Source organism: Charadrius vociferus, unplaced genomic scaffold, assembly GCF_000708025.1.
Source record: "Charadrius vociferus isolate BGI_N301 unplaced genomic scaffold, ASM70802v2 scaffold375, whole genome shotgun sequence".
NCBI lineage: Eukaryota > Metazoa > Chordata > Aves > Charadriiformes > Charadriidae > Charadrius > Charadrius vociferus.
Genome location: NW_009648440.1, coordinates 1,611,902 through 1,639,840, shown reverse-complemented (window position 1 = coordinate 1,639,840; position 27,939 = coordinate 1,611,902). Strand labels below are relative to the sequence as shown.

The 27,939-nt window shown below is 38.0% G+C and overlaps 1 protein-coding gene across 1 annotated transcript in view; it reads left to right on the top strand.

Annotated features, from left to right (window-relative positions):
• BLOC1S5 (biogenesis of lysosomal organelles complex-1, subunit 5, muted) overlaps positions 1 to 13,570 on the top strand; it is an 18,086-nt gene extending 4,516 nt beyond the window's left edge. The window contains exons 3-6 of the mRNA XM_009885429.1: positions 1,068 to 1,170; positions 3,351 to 3,480; positions 7,435 to 7,493; positions 13,391 to 13,570. Coding sequence (XP_009883731.1) covers positions 1,068 to 1,170; positions 3,351 to 3,480; positions 7,435 to 7,493; positions 13,391 to 13,570 — 472 coding nt within the window. The remainder of the gene's footprint in view (positions 1 to 1,067; positions 1,171 to 3,350; positions 3,481 to 7,434; positions 7,494 to 13,390) is intronic.
• Positions 13,571 to 27,939: the final 14,369 nt, after the last annotated feature.

The following is a 27,939-nucleotide window of genomic DNA, read 5'->3' as shown; positions in this document are numbered from 1 at the left end:
GAGGAGCGGGACCGGCCCAGCTCGGTACCGGGTCCCGGTGGGGGCCCGGCCCGCTGTGCTGCTTGGAACTACGCTGTGTGTTTCTCGAAATAGTCTTTATGTGCTGTGCTCTCAGAGTGCTTTTAAACTTAATGGGCTTTTTTTTTTTTTCCTGTGTGACAGCCAAACGTATTTCTCCCACATGTTTATGTTGTCAATACTCTTCTTCAAGAGTAAGTTTCAAGGCTTTGGCCCTGGAATGCAAGAAAATGCTAACAGGTTTCCTTTGTAGCCACCTCTCCTCTTGTGTCTCGCTGCAGAAAACTCCCACGGCTTAAGCTGTGAGCCGCTGCTGAGCTGCAGCTTTTATTTCGTTTGTTTGACAGGCTGAGAGAGTTGGGGTTGTTCAGCCTGGAGAAGAGAGGGCTCTGGGGAGACCTTACAGCGGCCTCGTGGTATCTGAAGGGCGCCTGTAGGAAAGATGGGGAGGGACTTTTTACAAGGGCACATAGTGATAGGGTGAGGGGGAATGGCTCTAAACTGGAAGAGGGTAGATTTAGTTTAGATATTAAGAAGTATTTCATTCTGAGGGTGGTTGAGGCCCTGGAACAGGTTGCCTGGAGAAGTTGTGGAAGCTCCATCCCTGGAGGTGTTCAAGGCCAGGCTGGATGGGGCATTGAGCAACCTGGTCTGGTGGGAGGTGTCCCTGCCCATGGCAGAGGGGTTGGAAATAGATGATCCTCAAGATCCCTTCCAACCTAAACCATTCTATGATTTTTGCTCTTTTACCAGCATGAACAGTCAGAGGTAGAAGTTGTACTGAGGAGGAGGATTGAGACAGGGCGTTGAGAGACAAGAGAACCTTCACCTTTGCAGAAAGGTGCCTGTGGCACCTGGAATATTGATTGATTGCATTTTACCGAAGTTAGTGGCCTGCTGAAGAGATAGGATAGCCTACAAATGTTATTCTGACGCTGCTTTGGTTTTGTATGTATTTGGTGGGCCATTGCGCCTCTTGCATTGAAGTGTGGTGTGCTACCATGTGTTGTGTAGCCTAGTATAGAGTGTGAGAAAAAAACTAAAAATCTGACTTTCCTTAATCTTCTAGATGTTGGGGAAATCTATTCAAGACTTCTGGATCACAGACCAGTAATTCAGGGAGAAATACGTTACTTTGTTAAAGAATTTGAAGTAAGTATTTATATACTATTGGGTGCTGTAACCTTCAGATTCTGAGTTTTAACATCTTTTTAGAGATTATAATATGTATGTAATTTTCTTCAGAGAGAGTTGACATGTATTTCTTGTCCAGAATAACTGACTTATAGTATATGTCTGCATCTTTAGTAAACAATGCAGTAACTTAGGTCTTCTTATTTATTTAAAACATTTTGAAAGGGGCATAAATGTTTTTCCTGCAAAAGACTGGCAGGAATATTGATGTAGGTGAATGATGTAGTCCTAACATCTTAGAGAAGTCTATTTGGTTCAAGGAAAACATTGTTGGCTAGTCTAGGTTTACATCTGATTAAGAAACTGCTCTGTGCCTCAGCTGGATTCAGCTAGCAGAGCTGTAATTTAATTTTTTTTTAATTCTCATTCCATGAGAATATCATTAAAAATGGAACCAATGTTATCTAATTGGCTGAAAATAAGGCTAAAGTGTAAAAGTACTTATATAGAACTTTGCTTGAAAAGTGTAACAGGTTCCACAAGATGGCAGCAGAAGTTTAGAAAAGTAGAATCTTGTGTCAACAAAAGACTGTTTCTGAGTAGATTTTATTTCTTAAAGATGGTGGGATTAAAAATCTTAAAACTAGTCCTGAAAATATAGTTATACTTCAAACTTCTAGTGTGTAGAGCTTATTTAAAAAAAAAAAATATTACACTAAAATGTCTTACCCCTGCCCCTGTGCTGTAGCTGATATTTCAGCCAGGTCTAATTTGTCTATACTGGTTTAGCAAAATAAGTATGCGAAGTAAACTCTCATGAGATGTGTATCGTATGGGTTTGAGAGTCACAAGGAATTATTTCTTTTCTTTGCGTCCCCTAAATAAGTTATGGGATACAGTGAATAGTGTCACGTGTTTTTTCATAGGAAGGGAAATTTTAAACTCAATTACAAAATTATAACTCATATCTTTATAATTATAATTCACCTATTTCTCTCATTGCACCCAAAGCCTTGTTCTGTTTCTTAGGCAAATTTCATGTATTCTTAGATCTTTTCTTGACATTCAGTTTTTGGTTTATACTTTTATGGGGAAAATAGCAAAGCAGAGAATTATTTACATTTTTCTAACTTAGAATTTCTTCCAAAAAGTACATGTTTCTAACTTTGAGCAATCAGATACTTTTTGGTTGTAGTAGGGCGTAAGCCTCTTCTTTCAATGATAAGCATCTACTGTGTAAAGAATGTAGATTTGCATTCAGGAAGTCTAGAACCTGTTTAATTAAGCGACTTTACTTGTCTGTGCCTCTGTTTCTGAAGTTTTAAAATGGTGATCCAATTGCCCACTTTGTGTGATGCAGTATTTTTCAATTATATAGAATTGCTTTATGATTAGCAACTTTCAGTACAGGAATGCTTGTGTGCAACTCTACTCACAGCTCTGAAGGGGGGTGGGAGGGGCAGAGCAGCCCAGAGGAAAGTTCAGAATCCTTTTCATTGTCTAAAGGAAGGTGCAGGTGAAACTCAGAGTGGGAGAAGTGCTGTGGCTTTGGAAAAATAGATATTTTTTAAAAAACTTTTTCTTTAAAAAAATGTAAATAATAATAATAAGGCAAGAGCTTGTTCTTCTTGTAATTAACCATGATCAGCAGCAAGCCAGAAGAAGGGCTGCCTCTTTAGTCAGCTGTGTTATGTTATTTTTTACTCTTGACTTCATTGCTTTACTTCCATAAAAACAATTTTACTTGCATTGTTTTAACCTCATACCGCGCTAGATCTGGAAGGTCAGACATCAAGCAAGCAAAATCACTGCTATGTTATTTCTCTGTAACAGTTGAGTTATAAAAATGCAATTCTTTCAAGCTCTGTTTCTCTCTGTTGTTTTTGATATGCTTCAAATTATCTATACAAAACAACACGTTTTTCCACACAATGTTTTCATTAGTAAATACTAACTTTTCTCACAAGAGCCAGAAGTGTCATTCAAAGTATTCCTGTATTCTAGTGTGAAGAATGGAGCATTACTCTCTTTTCACATAACTAACTTTATTAGTTGTGCTAAATGAGTAACACTTTAATAGACAATAGTATAATCTGTGAGATAAAGTAATAGTTTTATCAAATGGGAAAACATCTTATTTTGGAAAGGAAAGTAGAACTCCTTGTTAGCCATTCATTTTCTTTCAATTCTTCTGGCAGGAAAAACGTGGCCTCCGAGAACTACGAGTACTTGAAAATCTAAAGAACACAATCTTTGAAACAAATGAACACGTTCTTCCTAAGTGTGAGCAGGCAATGCATGACAATTTGAATGAAGCATTCAAGAGATGTAAGCATGTTGCTTCTTATTTCCCTTGTTGCATCATTTTAAGGAATAATTTAAATAGTTTGTATTCAAAATATGATCTGTGGAAAAATTACCATCCTTGGATAAATTTTCTAACATTTCTGTACTTTGTTCTCATTTCTGTGAAATTTTAAAAGTGAAACAACAGGGACATTTTTTGATATTTATTGGTCCAGCCAGCACAGCTCTTGCTAAGGTTACATTAAAGCTTTTTGTTGATTTAAGTAGAAGCTACATCAGCTCAGTCTTTTGGTACACACTTAGAAACAGGACATCACTCCATGTTGGTTAAAGCCATGGACAAAATTGTCAGTTTTTTGGTTTGTTGCAAGCATGCTGTGGTGTGACCTTCAAGTTTCTTAATTTTCCCACTGGAGAGCGTAATACTGCCCCTCGTGATTTAAAACAAAATTTGCTGCTATATAGCTGTACTAATTTTTCAGTATCTTTTTTTTTCTTAATCATTCAGCATTCAGCAGGACAGCTTCTCAAAAAGATGTTTCAAGGGAGTGTGGCTATATAGCTTTAGCTGCCAAATTTATGCGATTGAAATGTGCCAGTGTGAGTTTTGTTATATTTTATGTATAGCACATTGTATAAGCATTTCATTTCATATAACTTATTTATATGGCATCTGGCAGAATAACAAATGGAAGGTGATTCTATACACATAAAATGATGGCAGGAAAATATTTGAAACTTAAAATTTAATCATACAAATAAGGCATATGTTCTAATACCTTCTAAATGGAGTCTAAATGGAGTTTCTCAGTTTGTGCTCACTGCCTATTGTCCCGTCAGTGAGCACTACAGGGAAGATTCTGGCTCCCTCATCTACATTCCCTTCAATCAGATATTTATTCACATTGATGAGATCTCCCCTGGGCCGCCTTTTCTTCAGGCTGAATGGTCTGAGCTGTCTCAGGCTCTCCTTGTATGAAAGATACTCCAGTCCCTTAATTATTTTTGTGGGCATATGGTGGACTTGCTCCAGTAAGTCCATCTCTCTCATTTACTGGGGAGCCCAGAAGTGGACACACTACCACAGGTGTGGTGTCACCAGCACTGAGCAGAGAGGATCACCTCCCTTGACCTGTTGGCAGTGCTTTTCCTAATGCAGTCCAGGATGCTGTTGACCGCTTTTTTTGGCTGCAAGGCTATGTTGGTCTTCAGTGTGTATTGCTGCCTGGGATTATTCCTCCCCAGACGCAGGATTTGTCATTTGCCTATGTTGAACTTCATAAGGTTCCTCTCAGCCTGATTCTCCAGTTGCTCAAGGTCTCTCTGAATGGCAGCACAACCATATAATCTGTCAGGCACTCCTCCCAATTTTGTATTGTCTGCAAATTTGCTGAGGGTGCGCTCTGCTCCAGCATCTGGGTCACTGATGAAGATGTTAAACAGTATCGGCCTCAGTGCTGACCCTGGGGTATACCACTAGTGACTTGCCTCCTACTTGACTTTGTGCTGCTGATCACAGACTCTAGACTTGGCTGTCCAGCCCGTTTTCAATCCACTTCACTGTCCACCTAGCTAACGCATACTTTGTTAGTTTGTCTGTGAGGATCTTATGGGAGATAGTATCAAAAGCCTTATAGAAGATGAGGTAAACAATATTGCCCACTTTCCCCTCATCTGCCAATCTAGTCGCTGCATTGTAGAAAGCTGCCGGGTCAGTCTTCTAAAGGATGATTTCCCATTTGTAAATTCATGCCGACTACTCCCTATCACCGCCTTCTCCTTCATGTGTTTGGAAATGCTTCCAGGCGGATTTTTTCCATCACCTTTCCCAGGATTGAGGTGGACTGACTGGCCAGTAGTTCTCTGGATCTTCCTTCTTGCCCTTTGTGAAGGTAGGAGTCCAGTCTTAGGAACCTTTCCCAGTCGCAGTGACCTTTCAAGGAGAGTGGCCTCACAGTGACATCAGCCAGCTCCCTCAGCACTTGTGGACACCACCTGTCCGGACCCATGGACTTACGTATTTCTGGGTTTTTTTAAGTGCTCCCTAACCTAGTCCTCCTTCACCAAGGGTGTCTTCTTTGCTCCAGACTTGCCCTCTGGTTTCAGGGGCCTGGGATTCCTAAAGGCTGGTCTGTATGGTAAAGGCTAAGGCAAAGGAGTCATTGGGTACCTTGGCCTTTTCCATGTTGTCACCAGCTCCCCTGCCCCATTCAGCAGAGGGCCCGCATTTCCCTGGTTTTCCTTTTGCTGCTTACGTACTTGTAGACTCCTTTCTTGTTGCCCTTTGCATCCCTTGCCAGATTCAGCTCCAGATCAGCCTTGACTTTTCCAACTCTGTCTCTGCACAATCAGACAGCAACTCTGTATTCCTCCTGGGTCACCTGCCCCTGCTTCCCCCTCCTGTGCACTTCCTTTTTAAGTCTGAATTCAGTTAGGACCTCCTTGCTCATCCATGCAGGCCCCCTGCTGTGTTTGCTTGATTTCCTACTTGTTGGCATGGACCTTTCTTGAGCTTGGAGGAGGTGGTCCTTGAAAAGCATGCTACATCCCTTCTGTTACCATCATCCCAGACCCTTGGTTTGCCTACCCTGTCCCCAACTTCCTTACTCTATTTCTTTGAAGAATCACTCCCTGACCTGTCATTTCTAGTTTAAAGCTGTCCCTACCAGATTGGCCATCCTGTTCGCAAAAGTACTTTTGCCCTGTTTGATCAGGTGGATCCTATCTCTTCCAAGCAGCTGTTGATGCTCAGAATGGGTCTCATGGTTGTGGAAGCCGAAACCCTGCTGCCAACACCAACTGTGCAACCATCTGTTAACCCCCAAAACCCATCGAGTCCCCCTCACTGGGAAGATTGAGGAGAACGTTACCCAGATCCGCATGCCTTTGACCACTGTCCCTAGATCCCTGTAGTCATTTCTGATAGTTCTCGGGTCACCCCTGCAGTACCACTGGTGTCTACGTGGAAGAGCAGTAGCGGTAGTAGTCTGAGCCTCAGTAGCTTCTCTACAACATCCCAAATGTGAGCTTCTGGCAAGTGGCAAACATAGATGACAAAGCATATTGATGGGTGGGAAGGCTCTGTCCCCTGCCGTAGGGAGTCTGCTATAACCATCACTTGCCACTGTCTTCTGATGGTCATCAGTGACTCAGGCCCTGACACCAGATGCTCTAATTCTTGGTGCTCCTGGCTCCTCATCAGCTACATGGGCAGTGAACCTGTTCTGTAACTGGAGGTCCTCAGGGAGGCAGGTGCCTGGCTCCTGGTACGAAAAGTCACCAGCTTTAAGGTGATGATAGATAAGTAAGGTATTTCTCAATATTAGGACGTGTTAGTAGGAGAAATGACTGCTTTGGGGAAATTAGTTTATTTAATTCTGCATTAATTAAGTGTTAAATAAGTTAGGAAAAAAAAAAAAACCTGCATAGGAACACCGTTCCAGTTTCCATTGAGAAGTTTTCCCAGGCTTACTCTCACGAGAGAACAGGCTGGCTCCAGCATAAAGATGTTCTCCGTGTAGATTGTTTATACTAAATCACTTTTCACATTTGATGGGGAAAAAATAAGAAAAAAACCCAAAACAAAACAAAAAACCCCCCCAAACCTAAACCATAGAGCTTGGTCACCTGTTTCTACTTACTGACTTGAGAGGTTTTTTGATGTCTTCTGAGGTGCTGAGTAGTGCACTCTAGCTCATCAGCAACACTAAGGAGTATGGGCACAAGAGGACCTAGCTGCCTTTTTCTTTTTGGCTTCTAGAATGCACAAGGGTTGAACTGGGTGATACGCCTACCATACAGTTACCGATGTAAAGCCTTTTCTGCAAGTACTGACAAATCTTTCTCATGCGGAGTCAAGTGACACAGTGGAATATAATCTTTGACTTGCAAAAGCCTCATGTCTTTTAAATCCTTTTCAGGCGAGTTTCTTTGATTTAGAACAGCCGACTGACCCACTGCAATTTGTTATTTCAGTGCAAGCTGCCAACGATATGATCCGTAGACTCCAAGAGAGGGAGCATGAAGAGAGGAAGGTAAAGGATGGATGGATAGATTTTTATAATGTGATCCAAGTAAGAGTTTTGTGCTTCTGCAGCAAGTTTATCTGCCTTCAGTAGAGCAAAACTTAAAAGCATAGTTTTCTGTACTTTATATACTTGCAGTAAAACTTCTTTTGGGGTGATTTCTGCACTTATAAAACACATATTGCAACAGCGTATGTGTTTTTGACTGCAAAGTTAATGGATCACTAGGTCTTCCCACAATCTCCTGATGTATGGAAGCTTTTATTTTTTTATTTCGCTTGTTTTATTTTCCCTCCTAGCTCAGACTATAATATTTGTCACATACAGGGAAAGTTTAAATATATAAAAAAATTATTTTCTGTGGAACAAAAAACACCTACTAACCTACCAAAATGGAAATGTAAATCTTTCCTAGTTAGCTGAGAACTTTGACTGTATTATATATATTGCTTGTTGAAAAGGAAGTGTGTTTTTCACTTGTGGATGGGTTATTTAATGAAGGGCTATATTATAGGAACATGCGAATCATTGGAATCTTTTCAGTTGGCTACACTTTGCTCATTTGAAATACATGTGCTGTGAATCTAAAATTTGGAAAATTATACAAGAAATTAGTTTCATGTTTTCCCATTACTCCTTCATGATTGTGTTTCTGTGTTATCTTTTTACTTGCAAAATATTATTTATAATCATTTAGTACAGAAAAACTGAAGATGTTTCTGCAGCCATCATGCAGAACAGGCTGTGCATTGATTTATGTAAGCTGATAGTCATGTTTTTCTTTCCTTTTTGTAATCGATGAAGATGGGCAGTCCAGTTGCAGTTGAATACTGGTACTGTGTGAATAGCACAGTGCTGAACCCTGACAAAGTTTGCTTGTGTCTAACAGTAGAGTAGATATTGGTAGAGAAGTTAGTAGGAAATTCTTACAGTTTTGCTACTGTTTGTTTGAAGTAAAATGTCAATAAAAAATTTATAACTTTTAAATTGAACAGTCACTTAATAAGAATGGGAACTGTTTTTTAAAATATTAGCTCTATGTTTCCACTCAACTTCTTTTATATGCAGTGGAGCAATGGTAATAGCTATTCAAGATTTGCGGTGTTTCTTTAAGCTTGTATAGTAAGACTTTTTGGCTTGAAATTTTCCAAATGTGAGCAGTAACAGGTAGGTAACTCTTTTAAATTATAGATAAAAGTTGTCACTGAAGTGCAGCTACTTTAGAAGAAATACTTTTTCCTTACTTTTCCTTCTGAAATCGTGTTCTGAAAAAAGAATGGATTTTTTGTAAGATCTAGTGTCAAATGATTAGTGTTAGCAGCCCTCGGTGTAATTAATTCAATTTCTGCTGAATAGAGTGAATTCGAAGATTATTTGCTTACTAATTATCTTTTCTTGCAGTTCTTTCAGCTACTGGTATCAGCCAACTAACAAAAGGGAAATGACGTTCCTACCACATTTTCACTTAAGATGTAAAGTCATTTGTGATTACAGGAATGTCAATGAGAGAAGCAATCATAAAATCCCCTGTCTCATTGAGGAGTCTTCCCATTAAGAATAGTAGTGTTTAGGTAGTAATTCAAGCTGTGGATTACTTTAAGCTTGTAAGAGCAACTAGAGAAAACTTCAAGAAATTTTGTAAATGTGTTTTTGTGTACTATATTCTTATTTTTTTTCTCTTTAAATATTTTTATGTGGAATTGTGCAGGCTTATACTGGAAGCTACCCAACACTTCCCATTATGGCTTTACATCTTAATTGCTTGTAACATGAACTAGTATGGTAACATTTCTCAAATGTTTCTGTGTCTGCCTCAAATGGTGGGGGTTTGGTTTGCGTTTTTTTTTTTGGGGGGGGGATGCGGGGGGGAGTTGTTTTGTTGTTTGGTGGTTTTGTTTGTTTTTTTTTTAATTTCAGCAGAAATAGTCCTAGTAATACTGAAAACAAACTTTTCAGTAAAGTTTGATGTTCTTAAAAAATTTATTTTTTTCCATAACTGATGACAGTAAAACAAGAATAGAAATAAATACACCAATTCATGTGAGTTGGTACTGAATACAGGAAGGCTTTACTGTCTTTCAAGTTCAAGCAGTATGCACTATTGAGTGAAAAAATGGTTTCATAATCAGATTAGATTTTTTCCAAATAACTAATGTCTGAACTTAGGTGTTAATATAAAAGCAATATGAAAGACCTCACTGCCAAAATATGTAAATTTGCTGACACACCAAAGGGAATTCCCAGAACCAGCGTTAATAAGGCAGCAACTATGCTTGTAATTTAGACAAGCTTTGGTTTCTATCTAAACCAAATTATGAAACTAACTCAAAGCTATTTTCAACTTTTCATATGAATGTGAAAGCTGAAAATCATCTAAATTTAGTGATATCTAAATATCTTATAAAAAAATTATTCATAAAAGTAGTAGGCATTGTTACAAATATAGAATGGATTCTAAATTTAGTTTGAGTTTCCCAAACTTGTGTTTATAAAGTTATACTGAAAGGCAGAAATTGAGGAGAAGTATTTGGGTTACATGTGAAAAGTGAAGTTAAACGACTTGCTATGGCTTATGTTCTGTGGAACTTCGAACATAACAACTGAAATACTGTTTGGAGAAGAGGAATCGCTGAAAGAATGGATAACCAGCAATTAAAGACAGGACAAAGCTGTATTTGTGTGGCCTGGAGCTGGAAACCTCACGGGAGAATAGAGCTGGAGTTCTAAGAGTGTTTGGGGGTGAGGAGGCAATTCTCTGATGAAACAAACAAAAAATCTATCCAAATTTTGCCAAATTAACAGCCACGGAGAATTACTGTTTGTACTACCTTTTAGGTTGTTTCAGATAGGGTAAAAATGGGTTTTTTTCTTTGCAGTAGATGAGAGTAAGTGCTAGTCTTCTGACCTTAGTCTGTCAGTAACCCATTCTTCTCTAGTAGGCAGTAAAAGCCTAATGCACAATGTATTGTTGCTGACAGTTAAATAGTCTTTTGGTTCAAATATAAATCTCAGCATGGCAAGAAATGTTGGATTGTCTACTGCTTAAAACATTACAATTTATAGCTAATTATTGAAACTCTCTTTTTTTGGTCCCTGACTAAATATTGTACTGATACCATACAGTAATATGCATTACCTAAGCCTGACTTTTGGCTCAGGTACGTCTGTCTTCTGCGTGCTTTGGTTCGTACGGTGATTTTCCCATGTTACAAAGGTCGTGAGGTTTTACATAAGAACAAAATGTGTCATTCTGAAGCCTGAATGTGGTGTCATAATACTGGCTTCCGTCTTGTTATCATGCACTGGTATATTTATACCATTAAATACCAAAAATATTTTGTAGACTCTTCTTGACTGGATGAGAACAACAGTGGAACTTTCTGTGTTTTCTGTGGCTATGTTGGGCTTGTTAGGTGCTGTTTTCTAATTTATAATTAAGTCTGACTTAAGGGGCTTGTGTTCTTTCTGCTTGTTTTTTTACTTGTGAGTTTAGACTATAGTTATTTTATAGATTTTTCTTTGGTTTAGCAGTCATTTGAAATGACAATAGGCAGGAATTAAAATTAGGCTGTACTCTGAAACGTTGTTCTATGAAGGTATACTGGTTTTCATGTTTGTATGTGCTGTTCTTTGTCATATTTTGTTAGCTTACAAGTTAAATTTTCTCCAGTTGGCAGCCCTGGAAACAAAAGAACGAAACGTAAAAAACAAGGTCTGTTTCTGGGTTTTGAATCGTTACCAGCAATCCAAAATTTGTAATTAGAAGTTTTCAGCAATCTGGGACTTCTGTAAATCTTTGTTTCATTTTAAGTGTTTTGCTGACTATGCATGGACCAGAATTTATTTAATAATGAAGTTTAATAATTTAATTTAATAATGAAAATTAACACTGAATTACTATTCTTCCATTTTATTTTTTTTTAAGGAGAAAAAGGGATTAATTTCCCATGCAACTGTACCTGCATTTTCAAACATGCAGACGTTATTTCCTTCTTCATGACAGTAAAAAAATATTAATTTTAACAGATCAGAAGTTATTTATTACTACCACAAATGCTTTCTGGACTTCAAAAGTTCTTCTGACTTCCTGAAATATGATGATGTATTTATTCACAATGCATGTTATATTTTTTGTGTTCTGTGATAAGACTGAAGTGCTTCCTAACTGGCCATCAGTATGCAAAGACAATTTCAAATTCTTAGTCTCTTAATATGTCACCTATGGGGGCCCAGCTACTGAAGGTCTTTGGATTATTGTTTAACTTGGAAGTTAAGATGTTTGACGTGAGTCATTGACTTGATTAATTCAGATTTATAAATATATGTATGTATATATGGAAATGACAGTGTTATTCTTTTCAATCAACGCAATAACCAAGCAGATAAAGGATATCAGTTTTGTATTCCTTTGAAACAGCTGACTTAAAAGCATGCAGGAATAATAAAGTGCTTTAATATTCAGAAAAGTTATTGACATCCATTATCTAGAACTTAATTATTCAATGTATAAGGAACCGGAAGTAGGTCTCCACCGTTAGGGTAAATGCCATAAGCAAAAGGTTTTCTGTTCTCTCTCTTTGCTTGCCCAGGGAATACTTCAGGTTAGTTAAACTGTAGTGATCGATCCCAGAATATTCTGTAGCTCTGTATTACAAAGACAGAGAAGTGTTTGGGATTAGTTGTCGTCTTAGTCGTGGATTAGATTTTATTTTTTTTTTTTTTTAAGTAAAAGGATGTTTTGTCATTTATCTCTAACATCTCAAAACATGGACTACTCTGCATATGGCCGGCTTCTTTTACCTTGTACTTACAGATTACGGTTTTGGAGGACCAATGATTCACTAGAATATATTTATTCTATTAGGAGTGAATTTTTTTTTTTTTTTTTTGAAACTAAACCACTGAGACATTGTTACATGTTTGAGGTTGCTCAGAGTGCTATTAAACCTTTCCTGAATGCAAAATTTCTGAGAACATGCAAAAGCTGGAGTGTGAATTATTATCAATTATTATAGTTATGGCAACTTGTTTGTCAGTTAAAAGAATTATGGGAATTTTGTGTGTATGATTATCACTGAGGTGATACAGATCTCTAGAGATCGATCATTATTCTTACCATTGTCATACTTGTGTCAGCAAGATGTCAGAGATACCTAGAGCCTTAACTTTTTGTTTCAATTTTCCGTTCATATTTAGCAAGAGAAGGTATGTATTTCAAAGATTGCTCCTCTTAAATGACGTTCATATGCACCTTTCTACTCAGCATGAGTTTAAATGTGCAAAGTTTAAATAACTGGGGATCCTGATGCTTAAGATGGCAGATTTGTATTAATATTCAAATCGATTGAGGTTATTTCTTTGGTTTTAAGTATTCAGACTTCGAGGAGTGAGAAATGTAATATGACGTTGGAAAGCTTGCTAAATAACAAATTGATGGCAAATAACCTGAAGTTCTGTTATATTAAAATAAAAATGCTACTTTCCTCACCTTTACAAAATCACCCTGGAAATTAATTTCTTAGGCTGACTATCAAATTCTAAATGTATTGTTTTCTGGGAAACAAACAGAAGCGAACTAGGCGAGCTAGTAACTTTCAAGTGTCTTTCCATTTATTTATTTAATTATTTTTCACCAGGCTGTAGCATGGAAAAGCTATTGTTGCTAATGCTATCACAATAATGGTATTGTAGACTTTTTACCATTTGTTTTGGATTGACTATGCTTTATAAAGATAAACATTTTCTTTTTAGTTTCACCTTTTCTTATGTTTTCTTGCTAGTTTCACTTTCCTCTACTGAAGTAAAAGCCCGGTTTCTCTGATACGCCAACATTTATGTAGATCTCTTTAAACCCTCTGTTTTAACCTGGAAATGATTATTAAAACTTCTCATTTTCCTTCTGTCAGCTTCAGGCGGACAAGCTGATGGCTCGTGAAGAGAAGCGCATAGCCCACTGGGAGGAATTCATGAAAGAACAACAAAACAAACAAGCAGAGGTGGATGAAGAGCACAGAAAAGCTGTGGAGCGCCTCAAAGAGCAGTATTCTGAAATGGAGAAGGAACTGGCCAAATATGTTTCTTTTTAAGACCTTTCTTTTTTAATAATGCTGGGTTTGTGCCAATACTCAGTTGCTTCTGACTTAAATTGAGATTCTTTTGGAAAGCTGAAACGAAGAAGAAGAAAGGAGCATTTCCTCTACAGGGTTAGTACGGGAACAAAAGATTTGCATACTTTCAACTTAAGTGCCTATCTATGCTTGTTTTGTTCAGGGCGAGTGGAATGCCAGTATTTCTTCCTTTGTTGGAAGATGGAACTGGAAATTACGTTGTGTGACTACATCAGCTCAGGGAGTTGCAAACTCGAATTCTCTCCCATCTGCAGAGAGTATCGTATCATCTGGGAAAACAGACTTACGTAACGTTAACTATCCCAGTGTGCAGCCACAGCCCTTTCCCAAAAAGTAGGTGTAATAGGTTCCAGCCATAGTTAGCTCAGGATTCGCTGGGAAAACCATCACTCCGTTCATAGATTTCAGGAAAACCAACTTGTTTTATGGAATACTTTACTTTGAAGCTTCAGCAATGAAAGATCTCAACAGAGTTTTAAATCCAGTTGTAACTCCAACTTTTGAGTTGTATGTTCAGTATTATGAAGTAGAGTTGAGATGTAAATGGGTTTTGCTAACATAAAAATGGCTAAGTGAGCTTGGACAACAGTTTCTTTTCTCTCCCTGTAAATGTCTCTTGTTTTTAAGCTTTACTGTTCTAAGCAAAGCCAAAACAAGCTCAAAAGTAATCATGAGAACCATATCGGTGTTGGTGTTAGCTTTGTAGCTAATACAGTATTTACCTTCAATATTTGACATGCTGTTGGTTTACTTAGGATAAGCTTGCCAGAACCTTATAGAGCAATTGAGGAAAGGGGTTTTTTTGTTCTTTATCAGCATAACAAATGAGCAGATTAGTGGTAAAACGCCTGTAGTACTGATCTGCTTTCTTACTAACTTTTACTCTTATGGGGTATAGGAAGGTCCTGTATTGCTTTCTTCAATTTAAAGCTTGCAGTTAACAGCAGTATAACTGAAGAAGTTAACTTAATCAGTTCATTAGCCAAGCAAAATGAGACATAGTACCTTAATGAAATTTGCTGCAAGCTAACCGTTAGTACAGGAAATATCTTTCCATAATTTAGCTGGTGTCCAATATAGAATGGAAACAGGTAAAAATAAACAGAATTTACCCTTTACCTGTATTGCAACAGTAATATGCCAACAATGGTTGCTTGTGTAAGTCTATGGCTTGGTGTCAAGGCTCCGTTCCTGGCAGCATGTTGATAGTGTGATTAAAGTTAGAGGAGATGGAATAAGTATTTGAGATTTCTTTCAATAACACTGAATTCCTGCCAAGCTGCTCTGCTCGCTACTGTAGGCCCAACAGCTTCATCAATCATCATCGTGTATCTGGACTGAAAAGAGGACTTGACGACACTGGGGCACGCTGGAATGTTGTTAATTCTCTGTTGTGGATGGAAAAAACGTAGATGTCTCAAAAGTATCCCACACATGAAAAATAGGAAGGCCTCTTTTAGAACAACCCCTATTTGAATAGAAGGTGACCTCTGTAATATTTTTCAGTTTATGTACCCATGATGAATGTTGTAACTAAGCTCAGACTTTCATTTAAAAAGAAAAAGTTAGTTCTTGCCTGTCTTGAGAATTGGGTGTGGAATAGTTTTGATTGTTTTGAGCACAGACTGAAAGTGGCTTCTCTCTTACCAGATTATTTGATGTATATGTGCTCAAAGCCCAAATATCTTTATAAAAAAAATGCATTTAACTGCATACTGAATTCATTTTTATTTTTTGCACTGATAATTTTTATCAAGATTTAGGTATCTAGTTAACTGTGCACTGGAGCTGTAGATTTTAGTATTTCTTCAATTTGAGGGCTCTTAAGCAATGATACAAATGTTTCAAGTTGGATATTCACTGGAAAATAAAGTGATATTTCCAAAATCTTCTGGGATGTGTGCTCCTGATTCTTAGCAAAGCTTCTAAATGCCGACACTGAAAACATGTTCCTCTTTTGGAATGGTACAGGTATTTTTATGCTGAAGATCATTTGAAAACACTTTTCTTCATAGTCTGTATCTGCCTGTTGGCTTACTCTTATTCATTGCGGGGACTACCTGAAAACTATCTGTCGCTGAATTACTTTATTTAGTAACTTCCACTTTTTTAATATGATATGCTGTAGGTTTTGAGGTACTTGGAAATGCTTAATTGTCTTTGAAGCAACTTGTCAACATTTACTGGAAAACCTATATTTTCTGGCCAAATGCTTAAAAAAACCCCAAACAAACACACAAACAAAAAAAACCCCACCCCAAACTGACACCCAAACCTGATCTGTCTAATATTCTCTCAAAACAGGACACAGCTGATGGATAAAAAAGATTCCAGTCTTCAGCAGTTCTTTAGCAAGGTGGGACTATGGTCTGTCTGGACACAGTAGTGCTCCACAGTGGAACTTTCTTTGTAGAATTCAATTTCTTGTTACTGAATAGTCTCTACCATTTGGGAGAAATAGAAAAACAAATAGTTCAAAAGTTGTTTTTATGTCATTGGTGCACGAAGGAAGTATTTTACCTTATACTTGCAATATTTACATGGCTGAATTTCATAGTTTTAAAAATCTGGACAATTTATTTAATCCCTGTTAAACTCGATAGAAGTTTGCATTGGATTCCAGTAGGAGCTGGAAAGGGTCCTCGACACTTAAGTTAACTTCTAGTATGGCAGGTGAATTTTGCAATCTGTCTTTGTACTGGATTATGCGTATAACTTTTTGCTTAACTATTAGCGCTGTTTATTATACTGAACTGGAGGTTTAACCCTTCTTATTTGAAACTAGAAGTAGGTTTGGATGTCATGTAATCACTCGAATATTTTCTTAGTGTTTCTACTCTAACGAATACATAGCAAGAAACTGGCATCTTCCTTGGAACTGCTGTATGAAATCTGCTGCTGCTGTATTAAGGAGTAATAACAAACTGAGGAACTGAAGAAACTTAAGGGTTTATTTTGTTTTTAACTGACTTGTTTTAAAAAATGAACCTATGTGCTGTTCTCCTTGGAATGTTTTATATTTAAGACCTATCACATTTTTTTAATCTTAGGAAGGAGTGAGAAAGTGATTTATTTGCTCTTACTCTGCTTCTTTCTATGCTAACACTAGGTAATACTCTTTATAGAAAAATTCCGCAATTACAGCTGGAACATTGCATCTCCCCTGATATTTTAATTTATGGCTTGCTAGATCTTTCCTCAAAAACTGGGGAGTTTTTTTCAGTAGTCAAATTAAATAGCAAATTCATGGCACAATCAGCCAACGAATGGAATCGTAGAAAGTTCACTCCCGAGTTGAAAGGCTTCTTAGGTCTTAAGGCTATGGATTTTGAGATTTACAAATATTCCCCAGTAGGTGTCAGTGCAAGCCTGAAGAGGAAAGTTAGGAAGCCTGTTTTCATATGAGATATAGAACGTAAATACTTGTGTTTAGTTGTAATACAGTATTTTGTATAAGTATGAGATGTTTTCTGGATCAAACCACATGCTTTTAAATAAAAAAATGACACTACTTATCAGCACTTTTGTATAAGTATGAGATGTTTTCTGGCTCAAACCACATTTTGCCCCATTAGTTCTCAAAAAAGCTTTCAACAGGTCACTCACAATTATTTGTGTAAGGTGTGCTTATCTGAACGATGTTGTCCACAATACTTACGAGTTCTAATTAAGATTTATTATAACTTGAAGTTAGACTCGGTATCAGAGATTAAAACCTTCAAGCGCTGCATTTTTACATTGCTGTCCAGTTTAGTGGATCAGGTTTTCTGAAGGTCTGACGCAAAAGTTTATGCTTATTGATAGAGAACATGCCATAATAAAAAAAATGAGGACTTCTGCAAAAAATGTTGCGAACAAAATTATCATACCACATACTTTTAAGCAGGCCAAGTATTTTAATCGTTTATAATTAAATTCTCAAAGTAGTAAAGATACAGTACACTCAGTGCTGTTAGTCTAGCTTATGGTCTCTGTGTCAAGATACAGCAGAATCCTCAGGAAGATGGGAGTGCAGCTGCTCTAGTAGGATTTTAATGAGTAACACAACTTTCGTGAAGAGTTCAGTCATAAGATTATTCAGAAATTCCAAATAATATAGATATTTAAAAGAGAAGGGAGAAGTAAAGAAGGCTTAAATCTATTCTGGTGCAATTAACAAGGGAAGTTTTATAAAAGATTTTTTTCAACCCTTAGAAATACAGTACTCTATATATGTGCCTTCCAGTTCTGAAAAGCGTACAGTATTACATGTGATACCTTTGCAGCTTTATTGGTGATAGTTTTATGTATAGTAATGAGCGAAGTAGAAACAAATTTATTCAAGACAGTGGCGAGCATTAGAAAGAAGAAAGGCTTGCAGAAGTCCTAAGACTAGGAATCTAGTAGAGAGAGATACCCACTTAGTTTTCAGATTGTCTTCTTAAATGCTTTCTTTGGGCCAAATCAGAACCTGGGTAGTTATTTAACATCACATTTTATAGACAGTGAAGAAAAAGCTGATTCTTTCAATATGAACTTCCAAGAGAATTGCTCTGCAGGATTGATAATGCTGCATTTTAAAACTGAAAATTACTGTAATTCAAAATAAACCCTTGCACTTCCTCAGCCTTCTCTGCTAATGACCCCCTGGGTGTGTACAAGGAGACCTGCTGCTGAGTATCATTGTTTTTTTAACAGACGTTGCATTTAACTTGATGTAATGGAAGTTGGTGAGAACTCGTTACTCGTTGGTGTTACTCGTTACTAACATTTTGAGATGGACATAATCTATATATTTATCCAGCATTTCATGATACATGGTCCATATATTCTGTAATCTGGAGGAAAATCAACCTTTGTTCTTTCCACAGCAAACGCCGCAGGACCTGGATAAGTGTTTTTAGTTGTCTTTGAGTTAATTGTAAAATAAATTTGCAAGCTTGCTTTGCAAAGCTGGTGGGGTGGTGCCTTACCCGTGCTCTGCCAAGCTAGGATATGCAAAAATGCCTCTTGCAGTAATGCATTCTAGAATATGCACAGGCTTTTCAGTAGCTTCAGCTTTGGGAAAGTTAGTTCCGGATTGCTTGAGGTCATAGGAAGTCCTTTATGAGTGGACCCAAGTTTGTCCTTTCTAGATGTTTTTAACCCTCATTAAATAAATTCCGGTTCCTGAAAATCCCCTCTCCAGATGGCTGTAAGTCTGTTCCAATATTTACTATGTCACCTAGAAAGCTTCTAAGCTGAATTACATAAATAGGAAATACTGTGCATCCCTCCAATGTACTGATTTGAAAGAAAATTAAGCATAACTTAGAAAATTTAGTATTTACTAAACAATGCTGAAAATTGTAAAGTACAATTATAGTAGTACAGCTGGTTAGCGGTTTGGTTTCAAACAACTAATTGGCATTTGGAGTCCTAAGGGAGGAATTATCCTTTGAACTATCAAAGTCTAAATTGTTCAAAAAATTCTTCACAGTAAGCAGCCAGCAATACATCGCTGCGGTGGAAAAGTTTTCTGGAATCAAGAAACACTCGGTGGCAGTAGGAATTTGACATTTGCATCCTGCGCAGGTTTAGAGGCGCTCATTGTATCAGGCAAAGGTGTGGAATTCATTGCCGGAAACACTCCGAGTCCAGAATACAAATGCTGCACAGATACCCAGTGTAGGGCAGTACCTTTCATTTTGTATAAGGCTTTTTGCTTACCCAAAAGTGGGCCAAAACACAGGCTGCCATTTCTGGTTGTAAAAAGAAAAAAAAAAGAAAAAAAATATATACGTAAAAATGTGGGGTGACCAGGATGTATTGTGTTTTGAAATTTTCTTGCAGCTGTGACTTGCAGGTGGTACAGCAGATGCCATTTCCTTTAAAACATCCATGAACAGTTAGAATGCTATGCAATAAGGTTAATTATTGGCTTTTTGTTTCTTAGCCAGATGTTGAAATAGGGAGGAAATGGATGGTGCAGCCCACTACATCAGGTTGCTGTAGGTTGGTTGTTGGTATTTGTCACTGAGGTGGCAGTCGCCATCACCACAGGATCACAAGATGCAGAATCTTTCTTCGGTTTGATCATTTTTAGAGGATGCAAGTCCTAGAGAAGTGTGTCGTGACAAACTGTAGCATGACAAGTAATAGCGGAGTTTCTGTCTGCTGCCCCTTTGTCTTTTGCAGCCTCTCCTGGAAAAGATATAGTAGTTCCCTCTTTACACGTTTTCCAGGGCCAATTTTACTTTTATGAAAAATTGAATTGAAATTCAAAAACTCAGTTGAACTTCGCCATTATCTTTAGTCAAAATAGAGTACGAGGCTCAGACTGAGCCTCTCTAGTTATGAGTTTCAGTGCTGATTATATTTTGCCTGTCGACACAGAAGTGGACTAAGACCACATACCTCTGCATGGAGGTAATCCAGCAGCTATTGTATTAGTGCTACTGTAGGTCATTGCCTCAGTATGCTCCCTTTGAAACAGCTGCCATAAAGAGAAACTTCAGCTGAAAACTACTTCCAAATAATTTTCACACGGTAAGAAATTGTTCTTCATATATGATGTGATTTCCACGTGCACCTTCCCTGTGCTTTCAAGTTCCCAGGCGAGTTTGTCCCACAGAATCCAATAAAAAAGTGTAATTTCTCCCTAGGGTCTTTTCTGGTCATGTTTGATATCACTTAACATAATGAGCTTTTTACTCCCACATAATAAAGGGTTTTGTTTCAGCTGGCTTTTTTTTTTCTTCTTCAACAAAAAAGTGTTGCTTACATCCCTTCTAAAGAATGCTCTTAGTTATGTGAAACGTGGACATGTTGTCTGGGCCAACCTCTTATCTACACCAGATTCAAAAAGTCTGGTTCGGTACAGTGGCTTAGACTGCATGTTTTTGTTGTGTTTTGTTTCTTTTAAAAATATATATGTATGTGTCTTGTTAAAAAACATTGCTGCCCCCGTCTAGGAACAATGCAACACTCACATCATTTCCTGAAAGAATAGAGTTGGAAGGCAATTATCTACTCACCAAACAGGCTAAAACAACAGTTCCTGATATTCTTCTCAAATATTTCAACTTCCCAGGAATCCGGAAAAAATAATTCCATGAGACGGTGTTATGAATGAAGGTATGACATTTCAGTTTCCTTCACTTGGAATCAGACATCCAGAGGTAATAAATTACCGCGCGCTTGGCACTGCTGGGAGGGGGGGTCTGGCTGTGGCAAATTGTTTTTCTTCAGAGCAGGAACAATGAAATGCTTTTACATCCTCCTTTGTCCGGTGACAGGCATGGCTTCTTTCTTAATGGGCTTTCAGCAGCAAGCGCATGAATTACCGTAGAAGAAACAGGAACAGGACAGCAAAGTACCTTGAACCAAATTTGTTTAGAGATAGGACAGTATAATAATAAAGACATCTTTTTTTTTTTTTTTCCATTTTACCTCTGTGAAATAAAGCCAGTAGCATGGTATGAGAACTGCACGGTAACAGGAAAATAAATTGGAAAAAAACCCACCAAGTAGTGAAAAAGCATCCTTACCAATTTCACTTGCATCTTAAGGAAAGCAGTTACTACCAGTCTTATCCTAGTCCTGTTTCTGTCTCTCAGAAATTACTAGCTACATCTGTTGCCCATATTCATTTTATGCATATTTTTTTTTGTTTAGTATATAGGAAGGAAGTGTAAATACACTGAGGAGGATTCAGATACTGCTATTGCAGGTTCTCTGTCAAATGTAATTTTCGTCTTACTTATTAATTCATGTTTGAATAGTTCCTAGATGGGATTGTAAATTTGGATCCTATGATAGACGTTATGTAGGCATATAGCAAAGTGAAATGCTGCTCCTGGGAAAAGAATTGATGTTCTTGATCTTTGAAGAGCTCACTTTTGGTATTTAATAAGCAGATGGAAAATACTTCTGAAGAAACATGTCTTCGGATCCAAAGTGAGGCATTTTAGCAAGGTAGCGCAGGGAACCTTGCACTATTAATAAATTTGTAAAATCATAGCTAGAAAACAGCAAATCAATGCACGTCAAAATGAAATACTACTAAACCTAATGGCACCTGCTCTCATTCCCACTTCTGGATGAAATTTGAAGAAAATGGTCATAAATGGGAAATATATAAATCATACTTAATTGATTTAGGAAAGTGATGGTTCTAATTTAATGAAAAGATATGCATTACATATAGCTTTTATAGACACGTATTTCTTTTGTTGCTTCCTTGAGAGAACTTGACTGAGTAGTCCTACCAGCTGCAGGGGGTACCTATATAAGCACTCGCAGCGCACCAGCAGAGGTTGCAGAGTCTCGCTCTGTACTTAATGTCTTGAAGCGGATTCAGCTTTTACAAGGGATCGCTTGGCCAGAAAGACCCAGACTTAGCAGAGAGGTTTGCATGTATCCTCAGCGCGTTCTCTTCGTGCTAGGGAAACACAAGGACGAAATCCCGCTCCTGTAGAAATCTTCAGCGAAATTCGCATCAACTTCACCGCAGCTAGAATTTAGCTAGGTTTTTTGGAATTGGGCATGTGTTTTCCAAGGATGAACACAAACAGTCCCTTTTAGTAAATAGTGACACTGAACTGCGGTAAAGAAATGTGATTGATGTAATCACGATTCTCATACGACCTATCTTGCATGCCCATCTGTTTCGTTTTTTTTTTTTCAAATTGAATCTATTATTTCATGTTTGTAATTTATCTACTTATTTCTGCTTTATGGAATAATTAAAAGTGTGATGCTGTTTGCTGTATCAAATGTTAATTAGTTCATCACAACTCAACACTAGCTTTTCCTAAGCATTTAAAATTGCTAGGCATCTCATCAATAATGAGGTCAAAGCCCTTTAGCATATTACATGGTTCATCACATGCCTTGTGAACATCAGACTGTGTTGGTACTATCTGTAAAGTGTAGATAGTAAGACTACCAAAATGTCACACTAGGCTTACCAGTTATATATAAATATAGATATAAAAACCAAATAATAATGAAGTTTAAATTTTGTTTACCATTAAAAATATTTTTCTTTTCCTACCTGCCAGCCCTGGATGCGTAAACAGGGATATACGAAGGTGAAATTCTTATTTTCGTTCTGCTTTCTGAACTCTTGCTCACGCCAAGGAGGTGGCATAGTAATAGTTTCCACGGTTGTTTTGGTGGAGCCCAAGAGGCTTCAGGCCCCATCCTTTTCAAATGGCCTCAAAGCTGTGACTGATGATAGCATTCCAGCCTGCCATAGGACTTCATGCTCTGCTTTTCACAGGTATTGTTCCTTCAGCTTCGTTTTGGCTCATTGCTGAGTTGGCAAGGTAATCTTAAAGGAATAAAAGGTAGTAAATTATTTCTATTACTAAAACACCTTCAGTGGCCATTAAGCTGGTAACAGATGTTTAACTGAAAGGTCAGATAATTTACAATGTGGAACACAATTTCAGTTACTGCCTTTCACTATTACAAGTATGTAGTTGACCTACATAATACTTCAAGTGTTTGTGACCCCATGCAATTAGGCATGCACAAAAGATTATTAGCTAAAACCTGGTCTGAGAATCAGACCCTCACTCCATTACAGAATCATAAAGAAGAAAGAGAAAAAATAGACCCAGAATCGAGTAAGCAAGCTAAGAGTCATTATTATGTCTTGATATTATATAATAGTGATATTTAGCTAAGCCCTTTGGTTAGAAGAAATTTAACTCGGTGGTAACCAGCTAATGGTTACATTAGAAGACTCAAGTAGTCAGTTCACTTGAAAACAAAGTATATTGTAGGATATATGGTCCAGAAACCTTAGGCATATTTTTTTTTAAAAAAAAGACAACATGGAATTTATTATCTGCTACTTTAATGTCTGTAGGAAACAGGATTGTTACTTTTTCTTACACTGCAAATAACTGAGTCATGAAAGCTCAACATTTATTTCCTATAAAATTGACAGGGAAAGAAAAGATCTCAAATCATACTTCGTTCCAACAGGTAACCGTACTGTGCATCCAAGGTTGGCGGGGGGTAGGGGGTTGTTGGGGTTTTTTTGGTTTGTTTTCTTTTTGTCCCTGAATATCTTATTGGACGAGCTATGTTTTGTGATAAGTATAATATGTTGGTCCTGGGATCTGCATAAGTTCAGCATAAGTAAGGAAAGGGATAAAACCAAAGCTGTAGGGATGGTGGTACTACATAGATAGAGAAGACGTTTGCAGTTAGATCCTTTCCCTGTACTTCTTGCTATTAAATACTATAAACAGAGAAGTGACGAAAACTACTACATATTCAGAAAAAAAAATATTTTCCCTACCAAATGCATATTCATTTAATTTTTAGATCAGTGGTTGAGCCAGGTTTCAAACTAATAATTAAAAAAAATCCAAATAAAAATTTACTTTCTGGGGGCTGTTGTGTTGTCAACCGGTGGCCGGATGCTAGGGCAGACTTTCCCCAATTAGCAGGTTGCGTGCCCCATCTGGTTGGCCAACTTCACTGTTTATGCGTCCTACACATTACCGCAGTCGAGACTCAAAACAGTAAACACCTCGGAACACCAAAAGTGCCAGAAGCCACCTTATTTTTGTTGTTATTTTCTGTAATTATACCTGGGAGGATTGGAGACTTCTAGCACTTTTTTTTCCCCTCACTTTTTTTTTTTTTAATTATTATTTTTACGACTTGGTTTTTGCATTTCATAAACCCTTGGCAATGGGTACAACAGCTGCCTTTGCACTCGCAGGAGACGAGATCCTCTAGGACATGTATGCTTCCAGCAATGATCAGTTCCCTCATTCACCACGCAGCGTGTCAGAGGCACAACCCAGAAAGTGGGACAACATGTGCACAGCTTCCTTGCGTGATGTGGGACTTGCCCTCAAGAGTTGTTTCCCAAGGGGCACATTCACTTCTGTGATTTCCCTCCTCACATTTCTCCTCCGTGCTTGGCTTCTGAGTGAACAACGATGTCCTCTGAGCTCTAACATTCCTCTTTTACCCAGCTCATCCCTGACCGTGCTTTTCCTCAACAAGCCTAAATCAGAGGTTGCACGGTTCTGATGGTTTTTTCCTTCTTTTTTTTTTTTTTTTTTAATTCTTTAATTTGAAATGGTCAGTTTGGTTTCCTTTATGGTAGAAGGTCTAAGACCTTATAATGGAAAAGGTGGATGCAAGTTGTTTTCATAGAGTTTAAGTAAGGTTAAGCAGCGTTTCCCCAAGGTTTGTACTGGTGCTGGCGCTGTCTAATATTTGATTTGGAGGAAGGCACAAGCAGTGGGGTGGTAAAATCAACACATCACCAAAAAAAATTACTCAGTCGCATTCAGAAAGGATGAGAAGGAAATGTAGAAGGATCTAACAAAGAGCAGAAAATCTGACATGATGATGGAGCTGTGATTGCAGCGTAATGTGCTTTAGAGAAAAATGTTGACTATTTTTATATACTAGATTTTAAATTTACTGAAACCAGCTGGGAAAAAGATACACACATTGCTATGAAGAACTGAGTGAAAACACCTCTTCATCATGCAGTGTTGGCTGAAAAGCAAAAAGATATATGGGGAATTAGGTAGTATTAAGAGAAGAGTAAAGAACAATACTAAAAATAAAATAATGTGATACCATGATGTATAGTACGTACTTGCATAGACTACTAAATACAGTCTGATTCATCTCAGAGATGAAAAAGGAAAAAGGACAGTGAAAATAAAACAAAGTCTGGAGAAGTGTGTATGTAGGGAGAAACCTTTTGAGGTCTAACTTGGAGTGTAAAGAAAAAGATTTTAATACAGTAAACAGTGCAGAGAAAGTAAATCGTATGTCTATTCACATACCTTTATTATTCAACAGTAGAGAGCAAAATGGATTAGATCTATTTGACTTTTACAACTGATTAAAGAAATTGGTTTTTACATAAGACACAATAGATTTGCAGTCTGCACTACAGGTTGCCGTTGACCGACTGCTTTCTAGGTGAACTTTCTGGGAAAATTGCCCACACTTCATTGAAGGACTCCACTTAGGAAACTTTCCATTGGCTTTTTTAGGCAAATTTCGTCATGACCTTTCCTAACTCTTGAGCGCTATCCTTTGCACAACACTTTCTAACATAGATGAGGTCATGTCATCAGACACTTAGCTTTAGGTATGTGTTTTCCATGGATTTTACTTTTTTAAACAATATATTTCACACCATTTGTTTGTGTAACAATTGCCAGCTAATCCATAATTAGTTAAGGAACTCTGGGAATGCATTAACAAAATAAAAAAAATGAAAAAAAAAAATACCAGAAGTATGCTGTTGTATTCTTTTTTTCTTTAAGAATTCCCCGTCCTATTGCAGATTGATGTTTTTCTAGGTAGACACAGATTCATTTGTATTTCACAAAAAGCTTAATGAGGAAAATGCACATGGTTGGTCATCTTTTATTTATTGCCAGAGTTAAACCTGTCAGTGAGTAGTGGGCTAAGGTTGTGCTGTTGATTAGAAATACCTTGTGGGAGGTGGGGTGGCTTTGGATCTTGCACGGCTTTGGAAAGTGGTGCACGGGGTAACTACATAGTATGGTGACTTGGGGGAGACACAGAGAGCGCAATTCTATTGGGAAAATGCAAAGAATCCTTTTTTTTTTTCCTGTAAAGCAAATAGATCTATGCCATCAGAAAGACTTTCTGAGGCCTTGAAATAAATTTACTTTGCAAAGGTTCTGAAAGACAAGGTCTGTGCCAAGCTAGTAATACTTTGTTGCTCTTGCTTAATAAGAGTTCACTGTAAATAAGCTTTCTATCTAGCTGGCTTTGCTTCATGTGGAACTTAATAGTTCCAGCAGTGTATGTTTGCCTGCAGCTGGCTTTGCTTCTAACCTTTCTTCCAAAGTGTCATGTATTTATCTTGCTTTATTTTAACGTTGCTGTAGTTGTGTGCTTGTGTGGGGACTGACTGCTGAAGTGTCTATTGGAGAGCAAGGCTACCTTCTGATTGTAAGCGAGGGGGTTGTGGCTGTGGACATCTCACAGATGAGGAAACTGTGAGGCTTTCCCACTGCCACTGCAAGACAAGTGGAAGTACTGTCCTTATAGGTATATGGAGCATCAAGCAACCTGAGAAGAGCCAGGCCTTCTTTTTACCACTGTAATGGTACTGCCAGACAATCCCTAACACCCAATCCGAATGAAATCTTCCCTGGTGTACAGGGAGCCATGGACAAGGCTGCTGTTGTACGGAGAAAATACAAAATCCTTAAAAAAAACCCCAACAACAACAACAACAACAACAAAAACCAAACCAAAACAAAAAACCCAAAACGCAAACCACAAAGTAAACCCCACCACCACCCCCGTCAAAAAGCTGCAAACCACCCCTCCACAAGTCCCAAGTTCCTGAACCTGATCACATACTTCTGCTTCAACACAGAAAAAAATTTCATGAGAATTTAATCCTTCAGTCTGGAGCTTCCTGCAGAGCAGCTGGCTCGAGCTCCTTCAGAGAGATGGGGTAAGCAGTAGGTGATGGAAGGTTTTCCAGTTAGCATTGGCACATTCCATAAAGCAGAGAAGGTATAGAAGTGGAGAAACAGATATAAATTAGTAATCAAAAATAACCCACCTTCACCAGTAACAACAGAGAAAATACTTTCCACGCTATGTAAGTAATACATCAACATTTAAGCTGATTAAAATTTGATAAGCTACTAACTTCCCTGTTTTCTGATAGGAAGGCTGGGGCCTGAGATAAAGCAGTGTCATGCTGGGGACGACAAACACCCTAGCATCCAATAAACTTTTTATGCATTTATTTTGTTAAGACTGATTCCCATTTCCTTTGTAACTCTTTGTTTATTAATGAGTTGACTCATCCAGAGTCCAGCAGCTTGTTTCCACACCAGAGAGATGGATTTGCACCCCCGCCAAGTGGAGTCAGAGGCAGAGATAACAGCCAGCAACAACAATAGTCTTCCCCGGTCCGTTTGCCAAGAACAATTGGCAGAAAGGACTCGGGGAGTAACTTATCACCAGCGCAGGGAGAGGCTGAAGCTCTGGAAGCAGAGGGCTGCTGCTTGCCTGCAGCAGATAAACAGCAGGATGCGACCAAGAGCCAAGCTGGCATTGCAGGCTTTACCTGGCCGAGGAGGAGGCACCCATCAGTTGACATAACGCTCTGGGATAACCTGCCAGTTATTTCAAGTTGCCCACGACACAGCAGACTACTGCAGCAGGCTCTTCTCAAGTGCCAAATCCACACTGACAAAAACCTGAAGGTAGTTTGGTCCTGGGGTACGTTTTGTTCACGAGCGCGCACGTGTCCTTGAATTGTTTAAGCTGTTGTTCTTGGGTGAAGCGCTGTATTTTTAAACACAAGCGAGTGG